The following is a 25,289-nucleotide window of genomic DNA, read 5'->3' as shown; positions in this document are numbered from 1 at the left end:
AATGCCTTATCTTGTCTCCACCAGTTTGTTCCTCTTCATCTTAGTCATGCCTACACATAGATTTTGCCTGTCCAAGGGTGGGAAAAACCATTCTTCGCTGGAGGTCTGTACAAAAACAGACAGAGGGTCTAATCTGGCCTGCAGGAAGTGCCCTTGTGGTGGTGCATAGCCAGAGTGCCCAGCGTGCAATAGGAACTTATGATATGCCGATTGACTTACTCACTGACTTTAGGAAAGCTCGCCTATCCCTATGAATGCACATGACCCAATGGAGACGATTCCCCCAAAGTAACACTGAGTACAGAGCTATTGTCTCTTTAATCGCTAGAATCTGAATTTATTCCAGAATTTAGTCTGAAGAACCATTCACAAATTAGACTTTATTCCCCCAGATTTACAGGGAATGAAAGGATGACAGACTCTGAGCTGGCCCCGAGGAGTCCTCTGTGTTTCCTCTCAACTTTGCCTTCTCAAAAGGTTGCCGAGAAGTCGGATCTTGTTCTTTGCTGCACAATATCTGGTAATTATCACTGGTTAATCAGCATCTGAAACCTAATTGTGGAAAGGGCCTTTTGTTCTTTTTCATTTCTGTTTTGTTCATGTTTCAATTCAGCGTACTTACCATGGTGGCTTCTTATGCTTTTTGCTGATGCGATATTTTTCGTACAATAGAAAATCCTCCCAAACATACCTTTACTTACCCTCCCTCCTAAGTGGCTATATGTGAACCTGGGCAAGTCACTTAACCTCTGTTTGCCTCAATTTACCTAATAATAGTGCCCACCTGGCAGAGTTGTAAGGATCAAAGGAGAAAGTATTTGTAAAAAATGCTTAGCAGGGTACTTGTGGCATAGTAGGCCCTATGTAAAAGCTCATTACCTTCCTTTCCAGGTAAAGCTACCTAAGAGCAAGATTGCAACTGATAGCAAGGGTAAATTTCCACTTTTGTAGGTTCCTGATTGTTCACAGAAAAGAAGGGTGGATACTTTAAATCTGAAGGTACAAGAGCAATCCATTGCATTTAACTTGGGTTTTGTTGCCCTCTCATGTTATTACCTTCACTGATCCACTCTCAATGGTCTGTGGCAGCTAATATAGATACCTGGAACTCACAGTTAATCCAAAACACTTTGTTTAGATGATATCTTGGATCTCTTTCCTCATTTTCTACTTTTTTTTTCCTACCAGAGCAGCCACCAACTAGCATGATTTTTTAAATTAATTTCCTTCTCCGTGTCTGCCCTCTTTGAAAAAAAAATGAATAAATAGATAAATGGATAAAACTTGGGTAATCTGTGAATAGAGGAGGAGCAAAAGGTCCAGTTAATTGGCAAATGGAAGAATAATTGAGCCAACAATATAGCGATACCCTTTGTGACTATGCTCATTTTTTAATAAAATGAACTAAAATAGGTGTAAATTAGTCAACCGTTCTATCCCCTTTAATGGGCAAGAAGGTGCCCTCCATTTACCTTCTTGCATTGGAATTGGAAGCAATAACATTTACTTACTTTTAAATAGAATTATAGGCTATCTGATCTGAAAGGGACTCAAAGATAATCAACTACAACCCTCTTAATTTACACATTGGGAAATTGAGATGCTAAGAGGTCAAGTTCACAGGTCTAGTAAATGACTGAGCTGCTATGAGAACCTAGGTTTCCTGATTTCCTGTCCCAGTAGTTTTCCAATGGACTAAGGTTTCTTAGCGTTTTCTATGTCATGGATCTTTTTTGCAGTCTGGTGAAGCTTAGGGACACTTCATAATAATGTTTTCAATGCTCATAAAAATAAAATGCGTAGGTTTACAAAAATTGTGCTGAAATAGTTGTTAAAATATTTTAAAAAAATTCCCTGACCCCCAAGTTAAGAACCTGTTTTCTAGAGTCCTTTCTATAAGTGATTTAATCTGATCCTTTCAACATTTCTGTGGGTCAGCTGTTACTTTGGGAAATCACATGATTAGAGCTGATCCCAATTACAGCTTAGCTATATATTTTATATATATATATATATATATATATATATATATATATATATATATATATATATGTTGTTATTCTCATTTTTCTCTGGTTCATTTCCCTCTCTTCTTCTATCCTTCTTTACCCTCCACTTCCCTCTTGTCACCTTCTTTCCTTCTGTTGTTTTTTTGAAGTACTTGAAACCAGAGCTCACAATACCTTATCTATATACCCTAATATCAAGCTTGCAAGTGTAAAATAAATAGGACTATGTGTAAGGGAAAAAAGTATTATGATTCTTATTTTAGAATTGAAGAAACTACAATTCAAAAAAGTCACATAATGTGCCCAAGGTGACACAGCGCTTTGGACACCTGGACCAGGTCTTTTGATTCCAAGTTCAGGACTCGAACCTTTTTTTGGTATTCGTCCCTTAATCTAGATCTTATATATTTAACTGGAAGAGGGCGGAAACAGAACAGATACAGCAGCCTGTACTTTCTCAGCAAAGGTTATGCTATAGGTCTGTCTTTGGCAGAGTTGTATGTCTTTGCTTAGGTAACTCCATGGGATATGCTCTGTTTTTAGGTTATGCATCTATAACAGGACAGACAGAAGTAGAGGCACAAACCCCAGATATTTCTTAGCCCTTCTTGGCACTCAGAATAGATTTCTCAATGTTATCCAGAGAGCCTCAATGTTACAGAACCCTACAGATTAGACTTCCCTTCTATTACCTCTACTCTCTTGCATCTAAGAACTGAAATTATCAAGTCACTTGGTGACTACCAGAGTCTAAGGTGATGGTTTTTGATATACAGTCTATTGGTGGGTCCAGCCTATCCAAGCCTATCCAAGAGATGGGTGTGCTTGTATCTCAGTGAGTTCTTGACAATACAGGGAGGTCCCTCTTATATCTTACTTTTTATTATTTTTGCTCTTCAGCCCATGTCTGTGCCCTCAAGCAATTCGCTGTGTTGCTAGCTACAGGTCTGGTATCCCAACAAAGTAATTGTTTCCCTACATATAGTCCAAATCTCTCTTATACTTTTAAACTTAATGTCATCCTGTATAGAACTAATAAAGTGAGCTCTGCCTTCAAAAACTTGCTCTGTATGAATCACATTGAAAAGAAAAAGAAATGAATCACGGGAGAAATGACGATAAAAACTGATTGAAAGGGAACCAACCATAAGGCAAAGGGGTCAAGGAGGGTCATATGACTCTAAGGCCCAAGTTGGGCTCAGTTGCTCTAATGGACAGAAACAATCACAAAGAAGCAATTCCTATTTGTTTAATCATTTGCTTGGATGAGGTGCCTGTGGAAGTTATACCCATAGCCAGAGCCCAGGGAAAAGGCACGTCCTGGCCTGTCAACTTGTCTGCCTCTCACTCAGCAGATCACTTACTCAGGCTCCTACCTGAAGGGACAAGCCATCGAGGAGGAATTTGTCTCCTTTGCCAGGAAGGACATTCACAGCATGCTCAGAGGGGGCAGTCAAGCAGTAGCCATTAGGGCTGAGGCCAGGGAGACTGAAAATGAATGAGAGACCTCTGTGGACTTTTCAAGCTCTGCAGTCTTTTCTCTGTTCATGTCGTTGCTGCCTCTGTCTTGTGGTCTCCCTCACCCTCCTTTCATTTTTTTTCTCTTTTAAATGCCCTTAGAAGGACAAGAATCATTACCTTTAAAGATAGCGGGAGCTGTCAGCCAGAAATTCCTAGATACATGATATGAGAGGATTGTGAGCACATTCTGGAAGTGAATTTAAGATGACCAGACATTTCAAAGTCCTGATACTTTTTTTCTCCTGTTGCAACAGCTTTAAGGATTTTCCCCTGAGATGGAGGTTAGTTTGAAAATAAAGAAAATCCCCTGGGACTTTACATAGCCTATACCCAAATAATAGCTCAACCTAAAAGACTCATGAAAATGAGAAAGAGCCCACAGGTTGGAAGTTCCAGGTTTTCTCCATGTCCACCCAGTCAGCATTGCCTAATGCCTCATTACTGTCTAAGGAACTCACTAGAGGGAGAAAAGCATAGAAAGGGCCAGTGATGAATTTCTGGCAATTTCGTCAAGAATGACAGTATAGCACCTACCCAAGCAGCCCGGATTCCTTAATTCTTGGGTCCTTAAAGGAAAATGATATTTGTAAAACCAGTTTAACTCTTTTCTCAGTCTCCACTAGAACCTAACTTATGTTGAACCTTTTCAGTCTTACTGCCATATGGTACTGTCCTTGCTATTCCCAGGGCTATTCAGTGAGATCACAGCTCAGCAGACTTTTAAATTTTTCTAAAACATCTGTTTAAAGAAAAAAAAGTAATGTTCTTATTTCTACGTTACCAGGTCAACCCAAGCCAGAGGTAACTTGGTATAAAAATGGCCATGCTATTAGTGAGTCAAGCATCACTTCCAATTATGAAATCTTGGAGAATCAGTATCTCCACATGTTACATTTACATAGGTAAGTGGCTATTTCTCTGCACTCTGTTTATTAAAAAAATCTATATTCTGTTCTTTGTTGGCTATTGGGAACACATGTTGCAAGGCCAGAAAAAGGGTCTCTATTTCTTCACTGAATCACAAATTCAGAGGACTGACTTCCTTCCCATTGATGGTATTAGTAAAGTTACTTAAGATTTCCTTGATTCTTCTGGGTAACTTGATTGCTCTAGGTTGTATTATTTGGTGCCATTAATGATATTACAACTTGAGGGTTATGAGGAATCTTTATCCCAGCTGATCAAGTTATTTCTGTGAGAGGAGGGAGAGGTTAAAATGTTAGGTAACTAAGGACCATTTAATGGTGCTTCAGTAGTTTGGTAAATCTGTAATTTTGTCAGTGTGGATTACTCCATCCATTGATCACACCCTGTCCTTACCTTCTCATCTTTTCTGACTCTGACTCTGTCTTACAAATTCTTTTTTTGTGGTACAGTATTGGAGGACCCAAGTTCAAATCTCAAATTTGTTTCTTAATACCTATGTGATCTTAGATGTCACTTAACCTCTCTGGGCCTCAGTTTCTTTATCTGTACCATGAAGTGATTGGACTCCATAGACTCCAAAGTCCTTTCTAGTTGTATGATCTACTCAACAGGTCAGAAGCCTTATCGCTCCAGTAGATCGGCACTCAGTAAATACTTTCTGATTGATTGGTTCCAATATCATCAAAACCCAAGAAACGTTCATTTTAAGTTTTGGCCTAGACAGTGTGTGTATCAGAAGAATGGCATTTTGAAGTCTGATGAATTATTTTTAAATCATGTGTCCCTTATACAATGGGACTAGACCAGCAGGAAGGAGGAACAGTAGTACTCAGTGGCAGGGCACTGAGGTAGAGAGGAAGGGAGAGAAGAATCAAGGAGTACTGGAGCTTCATAAAGTAGAAAGTTGGAATATTGTGGTAAGAAACAAGAAGGGAAATTAGTTACAGAAATTTTTCAAAGAAACCTATTAGGTGTGCTGGGCTACTAGTGAGCCCCAACTTTTTCCCTAATGGATTTAAATTTCTCACAATTGAATAAGCCATTTCCAATCTCTTGGCCTGCCACTGAGAAAATATGACTTATGATGGAGAGGATAGAGCAATAGATGTGAAAAGGGTATTTTAAATACTCTGGAAAAAATCTACTATATAAAATTCAAAGTTGAATTATTGTATTTATAGCAAAGAGAACTTTGAGATTTTGATACTTTATTCCCTAAACATTTTTTAATAAAGTAGTTTCATTTATGCTGAAATGTTGGGTGAGTGACAGTTCTGAAAAATGAATTATTTGAAAGGCATACAAATGCTTTCAAAGCCTTTTTGTTATTCATTAATTAAAAGGTTGGCGTCTTTGTCTTTTCTTGCCATTATCAATAAACCACAAACCACAAGATTAGCCTCATAGTACCCCAAAGAAAAAAAATGCTTTTCTTTATCTACAAGGGTTTCCTCTTCAGGTCATTTATTTCGAGTTCTTCCACATGTTAGATACTCCTATTTCTGGCTTTCTCAAGGCCTGTTCCTGGTTTTAAGAAGTCTAATCTCTAAAACTTTCTGTGTTTCAAGAGGTACTGAAACAATATTTATTTTCCACCCCACTTTTCTCTTTCCCTAGGCACTCCCTCCCCCAATCCTCCCTTCTTGGTTTTCTACATGCTTTCCACTTTCATTTAGCTAGGCCAGATAAGTTTGGCAAATGAGACATTTATGGTGAGACTAATGAATGCTTATGTGATCTTTACACTTACACAATGATCTTGGCAGGAAGGAAGAGAGATGGGGTTACCTTACAGAAAACTTCCTTCCTACCTTCCTTCCTTCCTCCCTTCCTCCCTCCCTCCCTTTCGTTCGTTCGTTCCTTCCTTCCTTCCTTCCTTCCTTCCTTCCTTCCTTCCTTCCTTCCTTCCTTCCTTCCTTCTTCTTTCCTATTATCCCCCCTTCCCTCTTCCTTCTCTTTCTGTGTTTATGATTAAATACAATAACCATTAAAGTATAGCTTATAGTTTTATTTAACTTTCTTTCTGGGAAGGGTGGGGTGCAGGTCTATTGAGAGGGAGAAGGAATGGGTAAAATGACAAATGTTTTCTGTCTCAGTGAAAGAAAGACTGTGGCTTAAAGGCAGCCATGCAGCAGATAAAAATCAAGAGAAAACAGGAACCCACACCTAAAAGGCTACACCCATTCTTACAACAAATACGTTTATTTTGATTTTTAAAAACCCCAACCAAACTTCACTAAGTAAAAAAGACAGTTTATAGCAACAGCAGGGGAAGCAGATGGACTTGACAGAGGGACCAGTCAGGTCCCTGAGCAAATCACAGTGTGGGGTTAGGAGGGAGGGAGCGAGAGAAGGAAGGGCGTGGGGGTGGAGGAGAAACAGACTGAGAGACACAGAAACAATCAGAAATGCGACGGAGGTGGAGACAAAAAGCTATACAAAGAGACAGGGAGAAACAGAAAGACAGACACAGAGAAAGAAGCTGAAATCGAGGTAGAAACAGAGAGAGGGAGAAACACACACACACACACACACACACAGAGAGAGAGAGAGAGAGAGAGAGAGAGAGAGAGAGAGAGAGAGAGAGAGAGAGAGAGAGCTATGGCTGTGTCTCCCTAATCTCCCCCAGGGGGAGCTCAGTGATCTGTGTTATGTTAATTAAGGCCAAGGAACGGCTAGCTGCAGAAGCTTGAAAAAGATTGGTGGGCAAAATAATAGGAAGGTTTAATTCATTTGGGAGAAAAGCAGTCTTTTTGAATCCCTACCAACTTTAAGCATATATATGAACAATGTACTAAAAACAAGCATACAATTTTGTCATTAACATCATTTGACTGAAGGGGCTGTAAACTTCATCTGACATCACAAGGTTCAAAGGCAATCTAGGAGGTGAGTCAAAGGATAAATAATATATCTGGTAACTCAACCCCAACCTGGACGTTTCTGTCCAAGGCTAACTGAAGGGGGAAAAAAAAGTTGTTACTTCTTTAATTCCCATTCTTTGTGTGTTTATTTTTTCTAATCTACACTGTCTCTACTTAGTTTAAACTCATGTATGATTTTATGCTTTAAATAGCAGTTATACATTGGATGATACATAGGTTTAGATTATAAACCGGAAGGGACCTTAGAGGTCATGGAATCCATTTTACAGATGAGGAAACCAGGGCCCAGAGAAGTTAAGAAGCTTGCCAAAGGTTACCCAGGTAATAAGTAGAAAATCTGGGATTCAGATCCTGGGTCTCCAAGTTTAATAATCTTTCTCTTAGACCCTTCTACCTCCCAAATGACCTCTGGGATTTTTCTGCTTGATATTCTTTGCCTTCTAGTTCATTATAGGCACCACATACCTTCTAAAGGTATGGCTGAGTCTGATTACGTCACTCTCTTGCTTAAAAACCTTCAATGTCTCCTTACAGCTTGAAGAAAAAAGTCTATAACTATTCGTCTGTCATTCAGAGTTCTCCATAATCTAGCTCCAGCCCTCTTTTTTAGCTTTATTTTCCCTTCTGTACAGGTCAAATTTTTCCATTGCATCTTATCACCTTAGGAACATGCAATACAATAAACATACTCATCTCCATTGGTTTGTTCATCCCATTCCCCCTGCTTGGATTGTCCTCCCTCCTCCTTCTTGTTTATCCAAGTTTTATCTGGTCTTCAAGATACAAGTCACATCCTTCTTTAAGTTCTTTCTCTTCCACGAAGCCTTCTCTGACAAGCCCGCAGTAATTGCTCCATCCTCTCATTTCCTTTAGTACTTATCTACTCTGACACTCACTGAACACTTGCCCTATAGTACCATGTATTATCATTTATCTTATCTATAAGCATATATACAGATATATGTATATGTATACATCATACATATATGTATGATATATGTATGTATATGTGCCTGTACATGTATGTGCAGTTGTTTTTTTGAGGGGGAGCAGTCTGGAAGTTGGGTTCAAATCCAAGCTCTGTTAGTTACATTTCTGTGATCTTGAGCAAATCATTTCATCTTTCCCAGCCTTAGCTTCCTATCTGTAAAATGAAAAGGTTGGGCTAGATGACTTTTAAGGCCTCTTCCAGCTTTAAATCTGTGAGTCTATAATTCTGATTCAGTTCTGCCTTGCCCAGTGGATTAGAAATTTCTTATAGGATTATATTCTAAACCTTTTTATGTCCTGAGTAGCTCATACAGTGCCTTACACATAGTAGGAACTTAATCAATGCTTACTTCTGCTGGAAGTAATGAGATTCCTCGTGTCTTTGCACTGGCTTCTAGAATGTTCAGTTGGAGGTCTATCAATGGCCAGGTTCTTGATTCTTTTATGGAGTCTTATAAAAGTTGGGATTACTTTTAAACTGCTCAGTTATGATGCAAGTTATGTACAGAGCCCTGTCCATGTTGTGTAAATGTTTTGAAAACCTCTCAGACACCCTGATAGAGGTTTTGTTTTTGTCTGCGACAGGTTAGCCAGATTTGTGAGTGTCGGCCTTCTGAGGCCGAAGTCATGGCCTAATCCTTTTGGAGGTGTTACAACAATTGCTTGCAGCTACTGTGGCTGTGTAAGGCCAGTAATACCAGCACACAGGAGGGCTGCTAGCACAGGTTCTTTGATCTGCTTTTCTAAGGAAAGCAACTTTAAGGGGTTTGCAATCTCAGTTTAATTAAACATACATAAATATCATTCACTTAGTTCAGGGGTAAAAGCCAGTATCCTGAACTTCAGAGAGAATACAAACAGAAATTACAAACATACATTATATAAACAGAGCAAATAATACAAACCAGCCTATTCATAGCAATACATAGTTACCAGAGGAGCACCAACATCTGGGTTTTTTTCAAAGTGTGTGTGTGGGGGGGTGCTCCTTAACAACAGCTACCCAGAGTCTTGTCTGGTCAAATCACATGCCACTCATCCAGGGAGTGAGAGCCTCAAACAAAACGCTAACCTCTGAATTTTTATACCCTGTTCAGGGTCAAAGAGTGTCACAACCATGCGACTCAAAACCATGTGAACTAGGCTTTCTTGTTTCTTAAGCAGGTCATCAAAGACTCCAGATTTAATCAAAGGAAACAAAGGCACTTGAGTACTTCAGTGCTTCAAAAGGGAAAACAGTAAAAAAAAAAAAAGTCCCACCTTAATTACCAATACAGGGGGCCAGTGAAGACCATAACTATACTGAAGCATTTGGACACTGATGCTCTAAGGACACCTGGCCCCTAAATAGAAATTATATGTGTGTGTGTGTGTGTGTGTGTGTGTGTATGTATCATATATATGTTGAGGGAAGTTGGGCCCTTTAGCTCTAAAGCCATGATCCCAGGGTAATGGCTCATCATTTTTCCAAGTTCTCCTTTAGCCCAGGTTTCCTATATTATGTATGACCCTAGGACCAGGTACCTGCTGTACCCCAGCCCTGGCCAGCTGTATCACAGGCTCATGGTAATTGTCAGTCACAAGTAGGATGGATCCACTGAGTATGGGGAGTTTGCTGAGCAATAATAAATCCTTGTTGAATTGAATTGGGTGGAGCAAATGGGAGACTAAAATCTTAAAATTTCCATCTAACTGTTGGCAGACATACAAAGGACAGAACATTATTTCCACTTGAAAAAGCTTCCAAATGCCATATATTGAACTCATACACAAAGCCGGGGTGCAGCTTTTAGAAGGAAGAAAAAATAGATAAGTTGAAGAGAAGAAATTCAGTTTAGTTTGATAGCTTCCTATTTCCCTCTCTGACTTGTCCCCCTCCTTCCCCCAAAAAAGCCCCCAATAAATCAGGCTGTCTCTGTCTGGGGCAGTAAAGTTTTGTAAATACCCTTGACTCAAAGAATCACCTAGAAGTGCTGAGTAATGAAGGTAATATTTGAGACAGCCTCCCAGCTGCAAGATTTCTTGAATGAGTTTACTGCTTCTGATGTAAACCTGCCCTATGAGTCCCCAGGGTGGTAAGTCGGCTGCTGGGAACTTGTTGTCAGTCATCACTCTTACAGTTGTGCTTAGGAAGGTGAGCATCCACAGAGTCAATGACTAGGAGGGAGGAGCCAGACAGGCTAGTCTGGCTACACATGGGGGGATTCTGGGCCTGCCTGCCTGCCCATTCTAAGTGATTACTCATCTGTACCAGGAGATGGGAAGGCTCCTGCAGCTGCTACTAGCCTAATGGTGATGACCCCTCTGGGACAAAACAGGAGTAGGCTGAGGAAGGCAACCAAAGTACCCAAACAGGTGCCTTGTGCCTCAAAGCAAGCAGAGGCAGATTCCCTGTTGGACTGGCTAGAAACATCTTATTTCACCATACCGTCCCCCAGAAACTCCTGTCTAGGGTCTTCCAGGGAGATTGGGGGTGGTCCCAAGGCTGATCCAGGTCTCAGGCTTACTTTAGAACTACAGAATCAGATTTTTCTATTGATGCTAGAAGAGGACTTAAAAGATTCATTCATTCATTCATTCATTTATTTATTCATTAATTCATTCCCCAAGCATCTTTTAAGCATCTCCCATAAGCAAGTTCATTTCCTCATTTCACAGATTCATTGAAAAAGCTACAAAGACAAAAGACAAAACAGTCCTTTCCCTCAAGATATGTTCTATTGAGAGTAAAACTATATGAACACAAATAAGTAAAAAAAAAATCACATATATACAAGGATGAAAAGCAATTCCTTTTTTTTTTTTTTTTTTTTTTTTTAGGGAGAGGTTATTAGCATCTTGGTGGAAGGGGTCCGTCAGGAAAGGCATGTGGTGCTTGAGCTGTGTTTTGAAGGAAGCTAGGGATTTCATGAGGTAGAGGTGAGCAGAGAGTGTGGAGGACAGACATATCCCTGAGGTCTAGAGATGTTAAGTGATTTCATTAAGGTCACATAGCACACTAGTAAAGATTTGGAACTAGAACCTAATATTCTTGATTACTTGATTATGTGAGGGCTGTGCAGTGCTACTGTTTTAAGAGCCGTGGAGGGGTAAAAAAAATGAATGAAAAACAATTTCTTCCTTTAAGGAGCTGAAAGCATACCAGGAAAGAGAAAATAAATATAAAGATAACTATATCATAAGGCCAAAAGTGGTTGGTACTATAAGGGAGGTATAAAGTGCTGTGGGAGCACAGAAAAAGGAAAGACAACTTGTGGGGTAGATGAGGGATCAGGGAAGACTTCACGGGGAGAAGAGGATAATTTTCAGTAGTTCAGACTAGCTGCAACCCTAGGATTGGGTATACATCTTCAGAACCTCATGTGTTTAACATAAGCATAGAAGGGGGGAAATGTCATTTGGAATGAAAGGGCTTAGGTTCATATCCTAACTTTGCCACTTATGACCTATAAAATTACTCTTTGGGCCTCAATATACTCATTTGTAAAATGAGGGGATTGGATTAGATGGCCCCTAAGGCCCCTTCAAGCTCTAAATCTATGACCCTACAAACATCATTGATACGTTATAGTCAAAAACCCCACCATGACATCATGAGACTCTGTTGTAACCTCTTTTAGGGAAATGCCCCCCGCCATAGCATGTATAACGTCATTCCCATTTAACTGTCTCTTGTAATATTGTTTTGCCTAACATTATGTTTTTATGGAACCAGTTAATCATGTCCATCAGGGTCTGCCTGTAAATCAAAACTTGCCAGTTACAATTTCAATATGAATTTAGAATGTAAACTCCTCGAGGGCAGGGATTATTTCATTTTTTTTCTTTGTGTTCTCAGTATTAGCACAGTGCCTAGAATTTAAGAAGAACTTAATAAATAAATGCTTTCTGATTGATTGATTGATTGATAGGACTTAGGTTGCTTCCCATAGTTTATGGGAGGAAGCAGTCAAACACAGTCACAAAAGTCTAGAGAAAGACTGCTGATACTGATTCAGGTGATGAAGTGGTATTAGAAATTCCTTTAGGAACACTGCTACATTGTTGGTGGAGTTGTGAACTGATCCAGCCCTTCTGGAGAGCATTTTGGAATGATGCCCAAAGGTCTATAAAGACATGCATACCCTTTGACCCAGCAATACCACTTCTAGGGCTGTATTCCAAAGAGATCATAGAAATGGGAAATGAACCCATAGGTACAAAAATATTTATAGCAGCTCTTTTTGTGGTGGCAAAGAATTGGAAATCAAGGGGATGGGCAATGGCTAAACAAGTTGTGGTAAATGAATGTAATGGAATACTATTGTGCTATAAGAAATGAGGACCTGACAGACTTCATAATAACCTGGAAAGACTTACATGATCTGGTGCTGGGTGAGGGGAGCAAAACCATGAGAACATTATACATGATTACAGACACAATGTATCTGTGATGACTAACTTTGATAGACTTGGCTCTTCTCAGCAATACAAGGTTCTAAGACAGCTCTAAATGACTCATGATGGAAAAAGCTATCCACATCCAGAGAAAGAATTATGGAGTCTGAGTGCAGATTGAGGCAAACTATTTGCTTTCTTTTTTTTCCTTCTTTTTTGGTTTTGTTTCTTCTTTCTCATGGTTCATTAAATTGGTCATAATTCTTCACAACTTGAATATTGTGTAAATAAGTTGAATGTGAAGGCATATGTAGAACCTATATTGGATTACATGCCATCTTGGTGGGGAGGAGGGAGGAGAGGGAGGGGAGAAAATTTAGAACTCAAAAACTTGTGGAACTGAGTGTTGTGAACTAAAAATAAAAAAGAAATAAAAAAGAAATTCCTTTAGAGAAGCCAAAGAGAATTGAAGCACAGTCCAAAGACCTGGATGTGCAGGTAGGACATGTGCAGAAAACAAATATGAAGCTGAATAGGCAAACATCTAATTCAATTCCATGAGTCTTTATTGGCCCTCCCAGTGTGAAACAGAGTAAGTGTTAGAAGATGCTATGTCATTTCATGCTCTATCCATATAAATTTTGTTTTACTCCTGGCCAAAACTGTAAGAAAATACTTGGGGCAGAAGAGAGGTCTCTAGGCTCAGACTGGCAAAGAAAGAGGCTTCCAGAGGTCCTTGGATTTGGGCCTACTGTAGATGAATTTTAAAATCCGAAGATGGGGCTTTGACTATGGATACTGGCTCTCAATTAGACTGGGTTTTTTTTCTTTGCAGAAGATAATGCCCCCAAATTCTAGGGTTATAATGAACACAGCAGAGACAGAAATGGGGAAAAACCTACTCTGAGTGTTCCAGTCAAAATCTAAGAAGATGTAAGGGAGGCAGCATGGTTCAAGATGTCAAAAATCCTGGGTTTGAATCCCAGCACTGCTACTTACTGCCTTGGTGACCACTGGTAAATCACTTCATCTCTTTGGGCCTTAGTCTCTTCAGTCTAATAAAGCAAAGAAAATGACCTCTAAGCCCCCTTCTGGTTCTAAACCTACAATTTGAATTAAATTTTTTATTTGATTCCACCTGTTCCCCTGGTGCCATCCCACCACTTTCAGAGGTTATTGCTGTTCAAAAGGGATTTTGAGGACATAAATGTAATGTTAAAAATCTCTTTTGAAATTGTTGTTGAATAACATTGATCAGTTTGATAATCCCTGCCAATGTCCGAGCTCTTAGACTTCTTAGTGTTGACTGTGAGGATATTTATTTTTTTCCTCATCACCTCCCTCCTCCCCAGTCTTCTTGCTGTGGCCTCTCCTCTGAAGCAGGACGTCCCTAACGTGCCCTTTCCCAATAGGATGTGTCTTCTTGCCAACTCTGAATCACTGAGTTACTGCACCTGGTTGTTTTCACTCTGCCCTCAGTTCTACTTGTCCTTGTTCAACAAAGGAGCACTAGAACTGAGGCCTAATGAGTTGACCTTGTTGAGATGTCAAAGAAGAGCAAGTCAGGAACCAGAGATTTGATGCTGACAGCAGAAAACCAGGCCAAGCAAAGAAATTGATTGTGACTGTATTCCTCTTCTGACACTAATTATAAGATTCTGTTTATGAAAGAAGGCCTAACATACTGTTTTGTTTATATTCCTTGTCTGTCTGCAGCAATTAAAAATGCTCCCAAATCCACTGGGTAGTGTGAAAGAAGGACCTTTGTGGGGAGCTCTCCAACTCAAATTCAGCTGTCGAGAGACAGCTGACACTTTCTGAAGACAATAAATGGGGAATTATTATAGAAGGAAGGAAGGAAGGAAGGAAGGAAGGAAGGAAGGAAGGAAGGAAGGAAAGAAGGAAGGAAGGAGAAGGAAGGAAGGAAGGAGAATGAAGGAAGGAAGAAATGGAGGGACAGAGGGAGGAAGGGAGGGAGGAAGGAAGGAATAAAGGAAAGAAGGAAGAAGGGAGAGAGGGAGGAAAGGAGGGAGGAAAGAAGGGAAGAAAGAAAGGAGGAAGGAAGGGAGGAAGGAAGGAAGGAAGGAAGAAAGAAAAGAAGGAAGGAGGGAGGGAGGGAGGGAGGGAGGGAGAGAGGAAGGGAGGAAGGAAGGAAGGAAGGGAGGAGGGGAGGAAGAAAGGAAGGAAGGAAGGGAAGAAGGAAGGAAAGGAGGAAAGAAGGGAAGAAGGAAGGGAGGGACGGAGGGAGGAAGGAAGGAAGGAAGGAAGGAAGGAAGGAAGGAAGGAAGGAAAGAAGAAGGGAAGGAGGGAGAAAACCTTCATTAAGTGCCCACTATATGCCAGATACTGTGCTTTGTGCTTTACAAATCTTCTCTCATTTGATCCTTACAACAAGCCTGGGAGGTGGGTGCTATTATTATTCCCATTTTAACTCTGAGGAAACTGAGCAGACAGCAGTTAATAGAAATGATCACAAGGTTCCCTAATTTGCTTCAAAGCTCAACTCAAGGGTTACCTTCTACATAGGGTGCTTCTGGAACTCCATAGCTACTCGTGCCTCATGTCACAAAATTATCTTGTATCCGTTGTATATCCTTACACACATATATGTTGTTTCTCCCAGCAGAATGTAAACTTCTTGAAAGCAGAAACTGCTTTTTTGTTTGTTTGTTTGTCTTTGTATCCCTGACACCCAGCACAGTGTGTGGCACATAGTAGGTACTTAATAAATACTTGATTGATCAGTAGGGTCCTAGATTTAGAATGGAAACCTGTTTTATTTGTCTTGTTTTGTTCTGTTTTGTTTTGTGAGGCAATAAGGGTTAAGTGACTTGACCAGGTCACACAGCTAATAAGTGTCAAGGGTCTGAGGCCGTATTAGAACTCAGGTTCTCCTGACTCCAGGGCCACCTAGCTACCCCCAGATACCTGTTATTCTTTTTTTTTTTCTTTAAATTTAATTTATTTAATATATTTAGTTTTCAGCATTGATTTTCACAAGAGTTTGAATTACAAATTTTCTCCCCATTTCTACCCTCCCCCCCACTCCAAGATGGCATATATTCTGGTTGCCCTGTTCCCCAGTCAGCCCTCCCTTCTGTCTCTCCACTCCCCTCCCATCCCCTTTTCCCTTCCTTTCTTATAGGGCAAGATAAATTTCTATGCCCCATTGCCTGTGTATCTTATTTTCTAGTTGCATGCAAAAACTATTTTTTTGTTTTTGAACATCTGTTTTTAAAACTTTGAGTTACAAATTCTCTCCCCTCTTCCCTCCCCAACCACCGTTCCCTAAGAAGTCAAGCAATTCAACATAGGCCACATGTGTATCATTATGTAAAACCCTTCCACAATACTCATGTTGTGAAGGACTAACTATATTTTGCTCCTTCCTAACCTATCCCCCTTTATCCAATTTTCTCCCTTGATCCTGTCCCTTTTCGAAAGTGTTTGTTTTTGATTACCTCCTCCCCCATCTGCCCTCCCTTCTATCATCCCCCCTTTTTTATCTTCTTCCCTCTTCTTTCCTGTGGTGTAAGATACCCAATTGAGTGTGTATGGTATTCCCTCCTCAGGTCAAATCTGATGAGAGCAAGATTCACTCATTCCCCCTCACTTTCCTTCTCTTCTCTTCCTACAGAACTGCTTTTTCTTGCCACTTTTATGTGAGATAATTTACCCCATTCTATCTCTCCCTTTCTCCTCCCTCTCTCAATATATTCCTCTCTCATCCCTTAATTTGATTTTATTTCTTTTAGATATCATCCCTTCATCTTCAACTCATCCTGTGCCCTCTCTCTCTCTCTCTCTCTCTCTCTCTCTCTCTCTCTCTCTATATATATATATATATATATATATATATATATATATATATGTATATATATATATACACATACATATATACATACACACACACAAACACATATATATACACACACATATATATATATGCATATTCCCTTCAGCTACCCTAATACTGAGGTCTCATGAATCATACACATCATCTTTCCATGTAGGAATGTAAACAAAACAGTTCAATTTTAGTAAGTCCCTTGCAATTTCTTTTTCTTGTTCTTTTTCTTGATTACCTTTTCATGCTTCTCTTGATTCTTGTGTTTGAAAGTCAAATTTTCTATTCAGCTCTGGTCTTTTCACTGAGAAAGCTTGAAAGTCCTCTATTTTATTGAAAGTCCATATTTTGCCTTGGAACACGATACTCAGTTTTGCTGGGTAGGTGATTCTTGGTTTTAATCCTAGCTCCATTGACCTCCGGAATATCGCATTCCAAGCCCTTCGATCTCTTACTGTAGAAGCTGCTAGATCTTGGGTTATTCTGATTGTGTTTCCACAATACTCAAATTGTTTCTTTCTGGCTGCTTGCAATATTTTCTCCTTGATCTGGGAGCTCTGGAATTTGGCGACAATATTCCTAGGAGATTTCTTTTTGGGATCTACTTGAGGAGGCAATCAGTGAATTCTTTCAATTTCTATTTTGCCCTGTGGCTTTAGAATATCAGGTCAGTTCTCCTTGATAATTTCTTGAAAGATGATATCTAGGCTCTTTTTTTGATCATGGCTTTCAGGCAGTCCAATAATTTTTAAATTTTCTCTCCTGGACCTATTTTCCAGGTCAGTGGTTTTTCTAATGAGATATTTGACATTGTCTTCCACTTTTTCATTCCTTTGGTTCTGTTTTATAATATCTTGATTTCTCCTAAAGTCATTGGCTTCCACTTGCTCCAATCTAATTTTTAAGGTAGTATTTTCTTCAGTGGTCTTTTGGACCTCCTTTTCCATTTGGCTAATTCTGCCTTTCAAGGCATTCTTCTCCTTATTGGCTTTTTGGAGCTCTTTTGCCATTTGAGTTAGTCTATTTTTTAAGGTGTTGTTTTCTTCAGTATATTTTTCAGTATTTGTTTTTCATGATTTTCTTGCATCTTTCTCATTTCTCTTCCCAATTTTTCCTCTACTTCGCTAACTTGCTTTTCCAAATCCTTTTTGAGCTCTTCCATGGCCTGAGCCCAGTTCATGTTTTTCTTGGAGGCTTTTGTCGTAGGCTCTTTGACTTTGTTGACTTCTTCTGGCTTTATGTTTTGGTCTTCTTTGTCATCAAAGTAAGATTCCAAAGTCTGAGACTGAATCTAGATGAGTTTTCGCTGCCTGGCCATGTTCCCAGCCAACTTACTTGACCGTTGAGTTTTTCAGTGGGGTATGACTGCTTGTAGAGTAAAGAGTACTTTGTTCCAAGCTTGGGGCGATGCGCTGTTGATTTCGGAGGTATTACAGCCAGCTCTGCCACACCAGGCACTCCTCCTTCCCCAAGAACACCCAACTCGGACCTGACTCAGATCTTAAGCAGGCTCTGCACTCCTGCGCTGATCCGCCACTTAATTCCTCCCACCAGGTGGGCCTGGTACCAGAAGCAACTGCAGCTGTAGTTCTGTAGCTGCCCCACCTCTGCTGCCCCCGGGGCAGTGGCTGAACCACTAACTCTATCACCCTGTCCCCAGCAGCTTTTCCCACTAACCTTCTCTGTTGTCTTTGGTGTTTGTGGGTTGAGAAGTCTGGTAACTGCTGCAGCTCACCGATTCAGGGCGCTAGGGCACGTTCCGCCGGGCTCCTGGTCTGGTTGGTCCGCACGGCCCATGCTGGGCTCTGCTCCGCTCAGCTCCCAGCTCCATGTGGGATAGACCTTAACCAGAGATCATCCAGGCTGTCCTGGGCTAGAGCCCTGCTTCCCTCTGCTATTTTGTGGGTTCTGTAGTTCTAGAATTGGTTCAGAGCCATTTTTTATAGGTTTTTGGAGGGACTTGGCAGGAAGCTCACACTAGTCCCTGCTTTCCAGCTGCCCTCTTGGCTCCACCCCCCGGATACCTGTTATTCTAAAGATGAGGAAACTGAGGCCCAGAGAAATGAAGTGACTTTCCTAGAGTCTTACAAATGGCAGAAAAGAGCATTGGCCCCCAGATCCTCTGGCTCTGAATCTCTCTCTCTCTCTCTTTCTCTCTCTCTACTGTGCCATGTTGTCTCCCACAGTGGTGGAAGGGGCTCTTAGAGATGGTCTAACCCAACCTGCTCACTCTCAGTTGTTTTGACTATTATAAATACCCAAATTAATCACAAAGGAACTATGAAGAAAGATGCTATCTGCATCCAGAGAAAGAACTGATAAATAGAGTATGTATAGAATGGTTTTACATGTGTGTCTGTTTATACATATATACATGTGCATGAGCACATACATACATACATACACATATTTGTGGCTAATGGTAGCCATCTCCAGGTCAGGGGGAGGGGGAGAGGGAGGGAAGAAAGAAAAGGAAAAGAAAAAGAAATTTACATGATAACTTTATTATATATTTAAAAGGAATAGCAAGTAGTGCATAATAGATTTGCAGTTTCGTATGCAATCTTTTTTTTCTATTCTACTATATTATGGAAATGTTGGTTTATTTATTAAGTTCAGAATAAAATAAATAAAATTTAAAAATAAACAAAAATAAGGGAGCCGAGACCCAAAGCTACTTACTAGTTGTATAATATAAGGCAAATTACTTCATCTCTCTGATGCTGTTTCTTCATCTATAAAGTTAGAGAACTTGACTAGATTATCTTCAAGATCCCTTCTAGCTGCATTCTTCTATGAGCCCAAGGGAATTACAAGGTACGATGTTACAGAGAAGTAGAGGCAGAGAGAGACAAAGGAGGGACCAGGACTCAAGGGTCCTTGTTCCCGTTGTAGAGCCCTTGTATCCTATTGATAACACCATCTTCAAAAATAAAAGAGGATAACTACATTTACTTGCATGTTGATAAGTAATTAAAATAGAAGTGATCTAATTGAGCCAATAATGGGGGATCTATGTATTGGGCTTTTAGGCCTGATGATGGTAACAGCTTTAGGGATTTTCTGAAAGTCATTTATTCATTTGTTTTCCAAGTTTTATGATAACAGATTGATCAAATTGATTTATTAACCAGATTGACAAATTAGCTCTAGGAAGGAGCTAGGAAATTAACCCTCCAGGATATAGGAAAGAGAAGAAAATAGAAGAGAAGTTTTTCTCTTCTACTATGTTCCTGCCTCTTCTCTGCTTTAGATTTCGCCATTGTCTACTCTCTTCAGGACTGACTAGTTGGTACAGCTATAACTAAGACAAAGCAACCAAGGCTTTGTCCCGGGGTACTGTCATCACCTGCACTCTTTCAGCCACATAACAATGATTACCTAAACAGGAATACTTAAAGTAGGTGCTATTAGATAGCACCCCCATAGAACTTCTCCCTGGGCTAGCCCACCTTGCTTCTCCTTCTACCCAGCTTCCTCTCCTGCCCCATCCCTCTTCCTACCCCCACCTTGGTAGCCACCTTAACAGGTTCTTGAAGTATTTGCCCATGACAACCAGCGTCACAGTCTCTTCCACCTTGGGACATATTTTCTGAAGCTTACTCCAGACATCAAACTTCCTAGTTTGGGCTCTAATACGTAGAGAAGAAATTGGCTGCTTCTAGGCTACATAGATACCATTAAGTACATGAATACATATTTAATGTGAATTAGCTCAGTGACTATGATGACTCTCTATAATATGGATTTAAGTTCCAAACTCTTCTTTAAGCTCACTCAGTCAGTCAACAGTCAACAAGCATTTATTAAACACCTACTTTATGTGAAACACTGGAGAAACAAAGAGGCAAAAGTTCACATTCCATGAAAGGAGAGAACATGCTTCTGAGAATAGAATGACTTGAAAATGCCCTCTTTCTTTCTCTATCAAGATCCTGCCAATCCTTTAAGGTCCCTATCAACTATTATCTCCTACAGGAAGGATAATTATAGGCAGAACTGATCTCTCCCTTTTTTGAATTTTGAATTTTGTGCCATTTACATGGCATTTGCCATTTGTGTCCTAATAATTTATATAATGACCAAATGAATAAAAGCAGGGGTCTGACTTCTGTTTTGGACTGGGGGAAAAGAGGGTGAAAAAGAATTTAAAGTGTTCCCTATAGCCCAGTGATTCCTAATCCTTGGTAATTATAAACAAAATTCCAAGTTGCAAGGTTTGAACATTCTAAGTCCAACCACTTCCCTTGAATTCTGATTAATTTGAAAAAATTACAAAAGTTCCAGAATAGTAAAATAATTGATGTCCGGAATTATATTGGTGAATTTAAAAAATCCCAAAGCTTGCTTCAAGGAAATATCATTTTAACTGAGTGTCACCACCAAGAAAAGGAGCTAGTTTTCATCTTGCAGATATTTAGAGCACTTCCCCTGGTGGTATCAGGCTTAGAAAATTCACACCCCTTTGAGGAAAAACATTAGAGGATTTAATTCCTTCACTGCCAGTGTACATGTAATCCAGGTGCAGTTTGTTCCTTGATTTTTTTTCTTCCACTGGGAAGTAGACTGCCTCACTTTAATGGGAAAGGACTATGTGTGTCATTATCTAACTCAAGAGGTGTGAAATTCCACATAGATTACATTCAGCTACCTGGGTTTAAGTACTGGGAGAAGCAGAGATAAATAAGTAAAATCCAAAAAGGATCCCAAGACCTCATTTTAGGTTTTAGATTTCTACCAAACCTTTTACCAGAGCTCTAGGCAAAGAGCCATATTGCCTGTTTTGAGTTTCAGCAATTTGTATTTCTCTGCTAGTCCTTGCCTATGAACAAGTGAAATGTCCAAAATGCAGGCAGCTAGTCAGAGGGAAGAGGAGGCCCAGCAAGGGACAAGAATGATCCAACTAGACAATCATTCCCTTAGTAACTGAGAGTTGATTTAATTTCCTCTAACAGAGGCTATCACCAGATAAATGTTGTTCTAACTGTCACATCTGTATTGAAAAATGTGTGATATTCCAATTCAAAGTACCAGTGCATTGGAGATAATGTTTGTGAAAGGGCTAGAAAAATTGTAAAAGGCTCTACAAATACATAGTACTATTATTTGGAAACTGGGAATTACAAGGGGCAGCAGCAATTACATGATCAAGTGGCAGTTATTATTGATAATAGCTGGGAAGTACTATTTCTAGAAGGGAAAAATGAAGAGCTAAAATGATTTTAAACATTTTAAAGGCATTGCTTCCTCTAACATTCTCCAATCTCCTTATCATCATTATTTGTTCATTTGTTTGTTAGAGTTGCTATACTAGTAAATCAAGGGAGTCTTATAGACCCTGCTACATTTCAGTAAGACATTCGACAAAGTCTCCCATGCTACTTTCATGAAGAGTAGGCATGTTAGTTTCAAGAGCACTAAACTTGGAACCAGGAGAAAATGTTATTCAAATCCAACATCTGAAACATTAGCTATTAGACAACGGGCAATTCTTATTAAACCTCAGGTTCCTCATTTGTGAAATAGGGACACTTGCCCCGGTAGTACTTACTTTTTTTAAAAATAGTATTTTATTTTTTCCAATTATATGACATGATTATATTATATATATTACACATGACATTATATATAATATATAAGTATATATGTGACATTATATTATATGACATATATTGTATGACTGTATATAATGAATATAACTATATATATGTGACTTTATTATGTTATATATATGATGCTATACATACAATATATTATATATGACATATGTTATATATAATTATATGACCTTATATATAATATATATGATATATGATGTTATGTATAATATGTATTATGTATATGACATTATATTACAAGACATTTAACATTCATTTTTACAAAACTTTGAGTTCCAAATTTTTCTGCATCCCTCCCCTTCCCTCTTCCTAAAATGGTAAGCAATTTGATGTCGGTTATATATGCGCAATCATGTGAAAACATATTTCCATATTAGTCACAGTTATGAAAGAAGAAACAGACCAAAAGGAAAAAACACACACAAAAAATAAAGTGAAAACAGTATGTTCCAATCTGTATTCAGAGTCCATCACTTCTTTCTCTAGATGTGGATAGTATTTTCTGTCATGAGTCCTTTGTAAATTGTCTTGGATCATTATATTGCTGAGAAGAGCTAAGTCATTCATAGTTGATCATCACACAATGTTGCTGTTGATGAGTACAATGTTTTCTGGTTCTACTCATTTCACTTTGTGTCAGTTCATACAAGTCTTTCCAGGTTTTTTTCTGAAGTCTGCCTGCTCATCATTTCTTACTGCATAATAGCATTCCATCACCTTCATGTACCACAGCTTGTTCAGCCATTCCCCAATGATGGGCATCCCCTCAATTTCTAATTTTTTGCCATCACAAAAAGAGCTGCTATAAATATTTTTGTACATATAGGTCCTTTTCCCTTTTTGATGATCTCTTTGGGATACAGACCTAGTAGTGGTATTGCTGGATCAAAGGGTATGCATAGTTGAAAATTGCTCTCCAGAATGGTTGGATCAGTTTACAACTCTACCAATAGTGCATGAAGTGTCCTAATTTTCCCACATCCTTTCCAATATTTATCATTTTCCTTTTCTGTAATATTAGCCAATCTGATAGGTGCGAGGTAGTGCCTCAGAGTTGTCTTAATTTGCATTTCTCTAGTCAAAAGTGATAGAGAGTACTTCATATTACTATTGATAGCTTTGATTCTTCATCTGAAAACTGCCCATTCATCTCCTTTGACCATTTATCAATTGGGGAATGGCTTGAATTCTTATCAATTTGACCCAGTTCTCTTTATATTTGAGAAATGAAGCCTTTATCAGAGACACTTACCGTAAAGATTGATTCCCAACTTTCTGGTTTCCTTCTAATCTTGGTTGCATTGGTTGTGTTTGTGCAAAACCTTTTAAATTTAATATAATTAAAACTATCTATTTCATAATGCTCTCTATTTCTTGTCTGGTCTGTAGTACTTACTCTTTAGGATTGTTGTGAAGATCCAATAAGATAATGTATGTAAAGTGTTTTGTAAACCTTGAAGTGTACAATATAAATACCAGTAGTTATTATTATTATTATTATTATTATTATTATTAGGAGTATTGAGACTGAGTCTTCTGTCTCACCCAAGCTGGAAGTACGGTAGCCACTCATGGGCCTAATCTGACTATTGATTAGAATGGAAGCTTTGACCATTTCTGACCTGACTGGTTTACCCCTTTTCAGGCAGCCTGGTACCCTCCCACTTAACATAGTGACTTAGTGTAGATACCTACTATAGACATCTATTGTAGATGCCTTACCTAGTATAGACAACTGAATGGCTTAAGTTCTACTGCAGCTCAGTACTCCTGAGCCCCAATGATCTACCAACCTCAGCCTTTCCTAATAGCAGAGATTACAGACATGTGCCACCACACTTGGCTAAGTATCAGTTGTTATTATTAAAAGAATGGCCTGGGTGATAGAATAGTTGACTAAATTTATAGTTGGGTGAATATGGCAAAGAGCCTTGATTAGTAGACTGATGCCAACCTGGAGGGAAATCTCCAATGACTTGTTGCAAGGCTTTGTCCTGTTCTACATTTTAATCGTTGATTTCAATGAAGACATTGAAGACAGAGAGAATAGCCTAGTAAAGAGTCCTGGAATTTTAGTCAGAAAGTCTGGATTCAAATTTTGGCACTGCTGCTTTCTAACTGTGTAACCACAGGCAAATCATTTGACCTCTCTGGTCTGCACTAGCTACCTCACAATGTTACTTTGAGGAAAGGGATTTTTAAGCTTTCAAATATTATATAAATTAAACTATTATTATCAGACCTTCAAGTAACATAAAACTGGGAAGGATAGCCAAGGTTTGGATGATAGAATCAATGTTGTAAAAGATTCTGATAGGCTAAACTTTGGGCTGGATCTAATAAGAAGATGTATGTGGAGCAGAACAGAACCAAGGACAGAGCCAGGCAACAAGGCATTGGAAATTGTCCTCCAGACTGACCTATTTGGGCATAGTTGTTCAGCTGAAGATGAATCTACTGAATTATGTTGTCATCCAATGCATACTTCTTCATTTAGTCCATAGGAACAGCATGAGAGACTTTGTCGTGACTTCGTTGTGACTTTTTCATTACATCCTTTTTGAAATAAAGATACATTATTCTCATTACATTTCTGTAATTAGATAGAAAAAAAGTGAAGTACACAAGTACTGAATAAAATGGGGATAGGGTTGGGAAGGGGGACTTAATTAACAGAAGTTTTCACGTGGAAAAGACTTGGGGGTTTTAGTTGATAAAAGCATGGCATTGAAGCAGCACGTCTAGAACCAGAAGAATAAGAGTCTCATTGCATTCTGGAATGGTCACACCACATCTGGAGCCATGGGTATAGTTCTGGGTGCTGTGTTTCAAGAGAAATGTCAAGGGTAGTATGTCCACTGAAGAGTGGTCAAAATGATGAAGGATCTATAAATCATGTCATATGTGAGACCATGGAAGAAATACGATAGTCTTCCTATTATACTTTGTTACCTCTTACTATTCAAGATCAGAATAGGTTACTTTGGGAGACAGTAAACTCCCTCTCACTAAAAATGCTCCAACAGGGATGAAAGATTACCTGAAAGATATGTTACAAAAGGAATTTTGCCTTAAGGGAAAGATTGGATTAGATAATCTTGAATAACCCTTCACC

General features: G+C 39.2%; 1 protein-coding gene across 3 annotated transcripts in view; it reads left to right on the top strand.

Moving 5' to 3' along the window:
- ALPK2 (alpha kinase 2) overlaps window positions 1-25,289 on the top strand; it is a 177,581-nt gene that overhangs the window by 14,340 nt on the left and 137,952 nt on the right. For all 3 annotated transcript variants that reach the window (XM_036741840.1, XM_036741841.1, XM_036741842.1), the window contains exons 3-4: window positions 393-520; window positions 4,315-4,432. In XM_036741840.1, the coding sequence (XP_036597735.1) occupies window positions 412-520; window positions 4,315-4,432 (227 nt within the window). In that variant the 5' untranslated portion in view covers window positions 393-411. The remainder of the gene's footprint in view (window positions 1-392; window positions 521-4,314; window positions 4,433-25,289) is intronic.

Source organism: Trichosurus vulpecula, chromosome 1 (genome assembly GCF_011100635.1).
Source record: "Trichosurus vulpecula isolate mTriVul1 chromosome 1, mTriVul1.pri, whole genome shotgun sequence".
In the NCBI taxonomy this organism is placed as follows: Eukaryota; Metazoa; Chordata; class Mammalia; order Diprotodontia; family Phalangeridae; genus Trichosurus; species Trichosurus vulpecula.
This window is presented reverse-complemented; position numbering and strand designations above follow the sequence as displayed.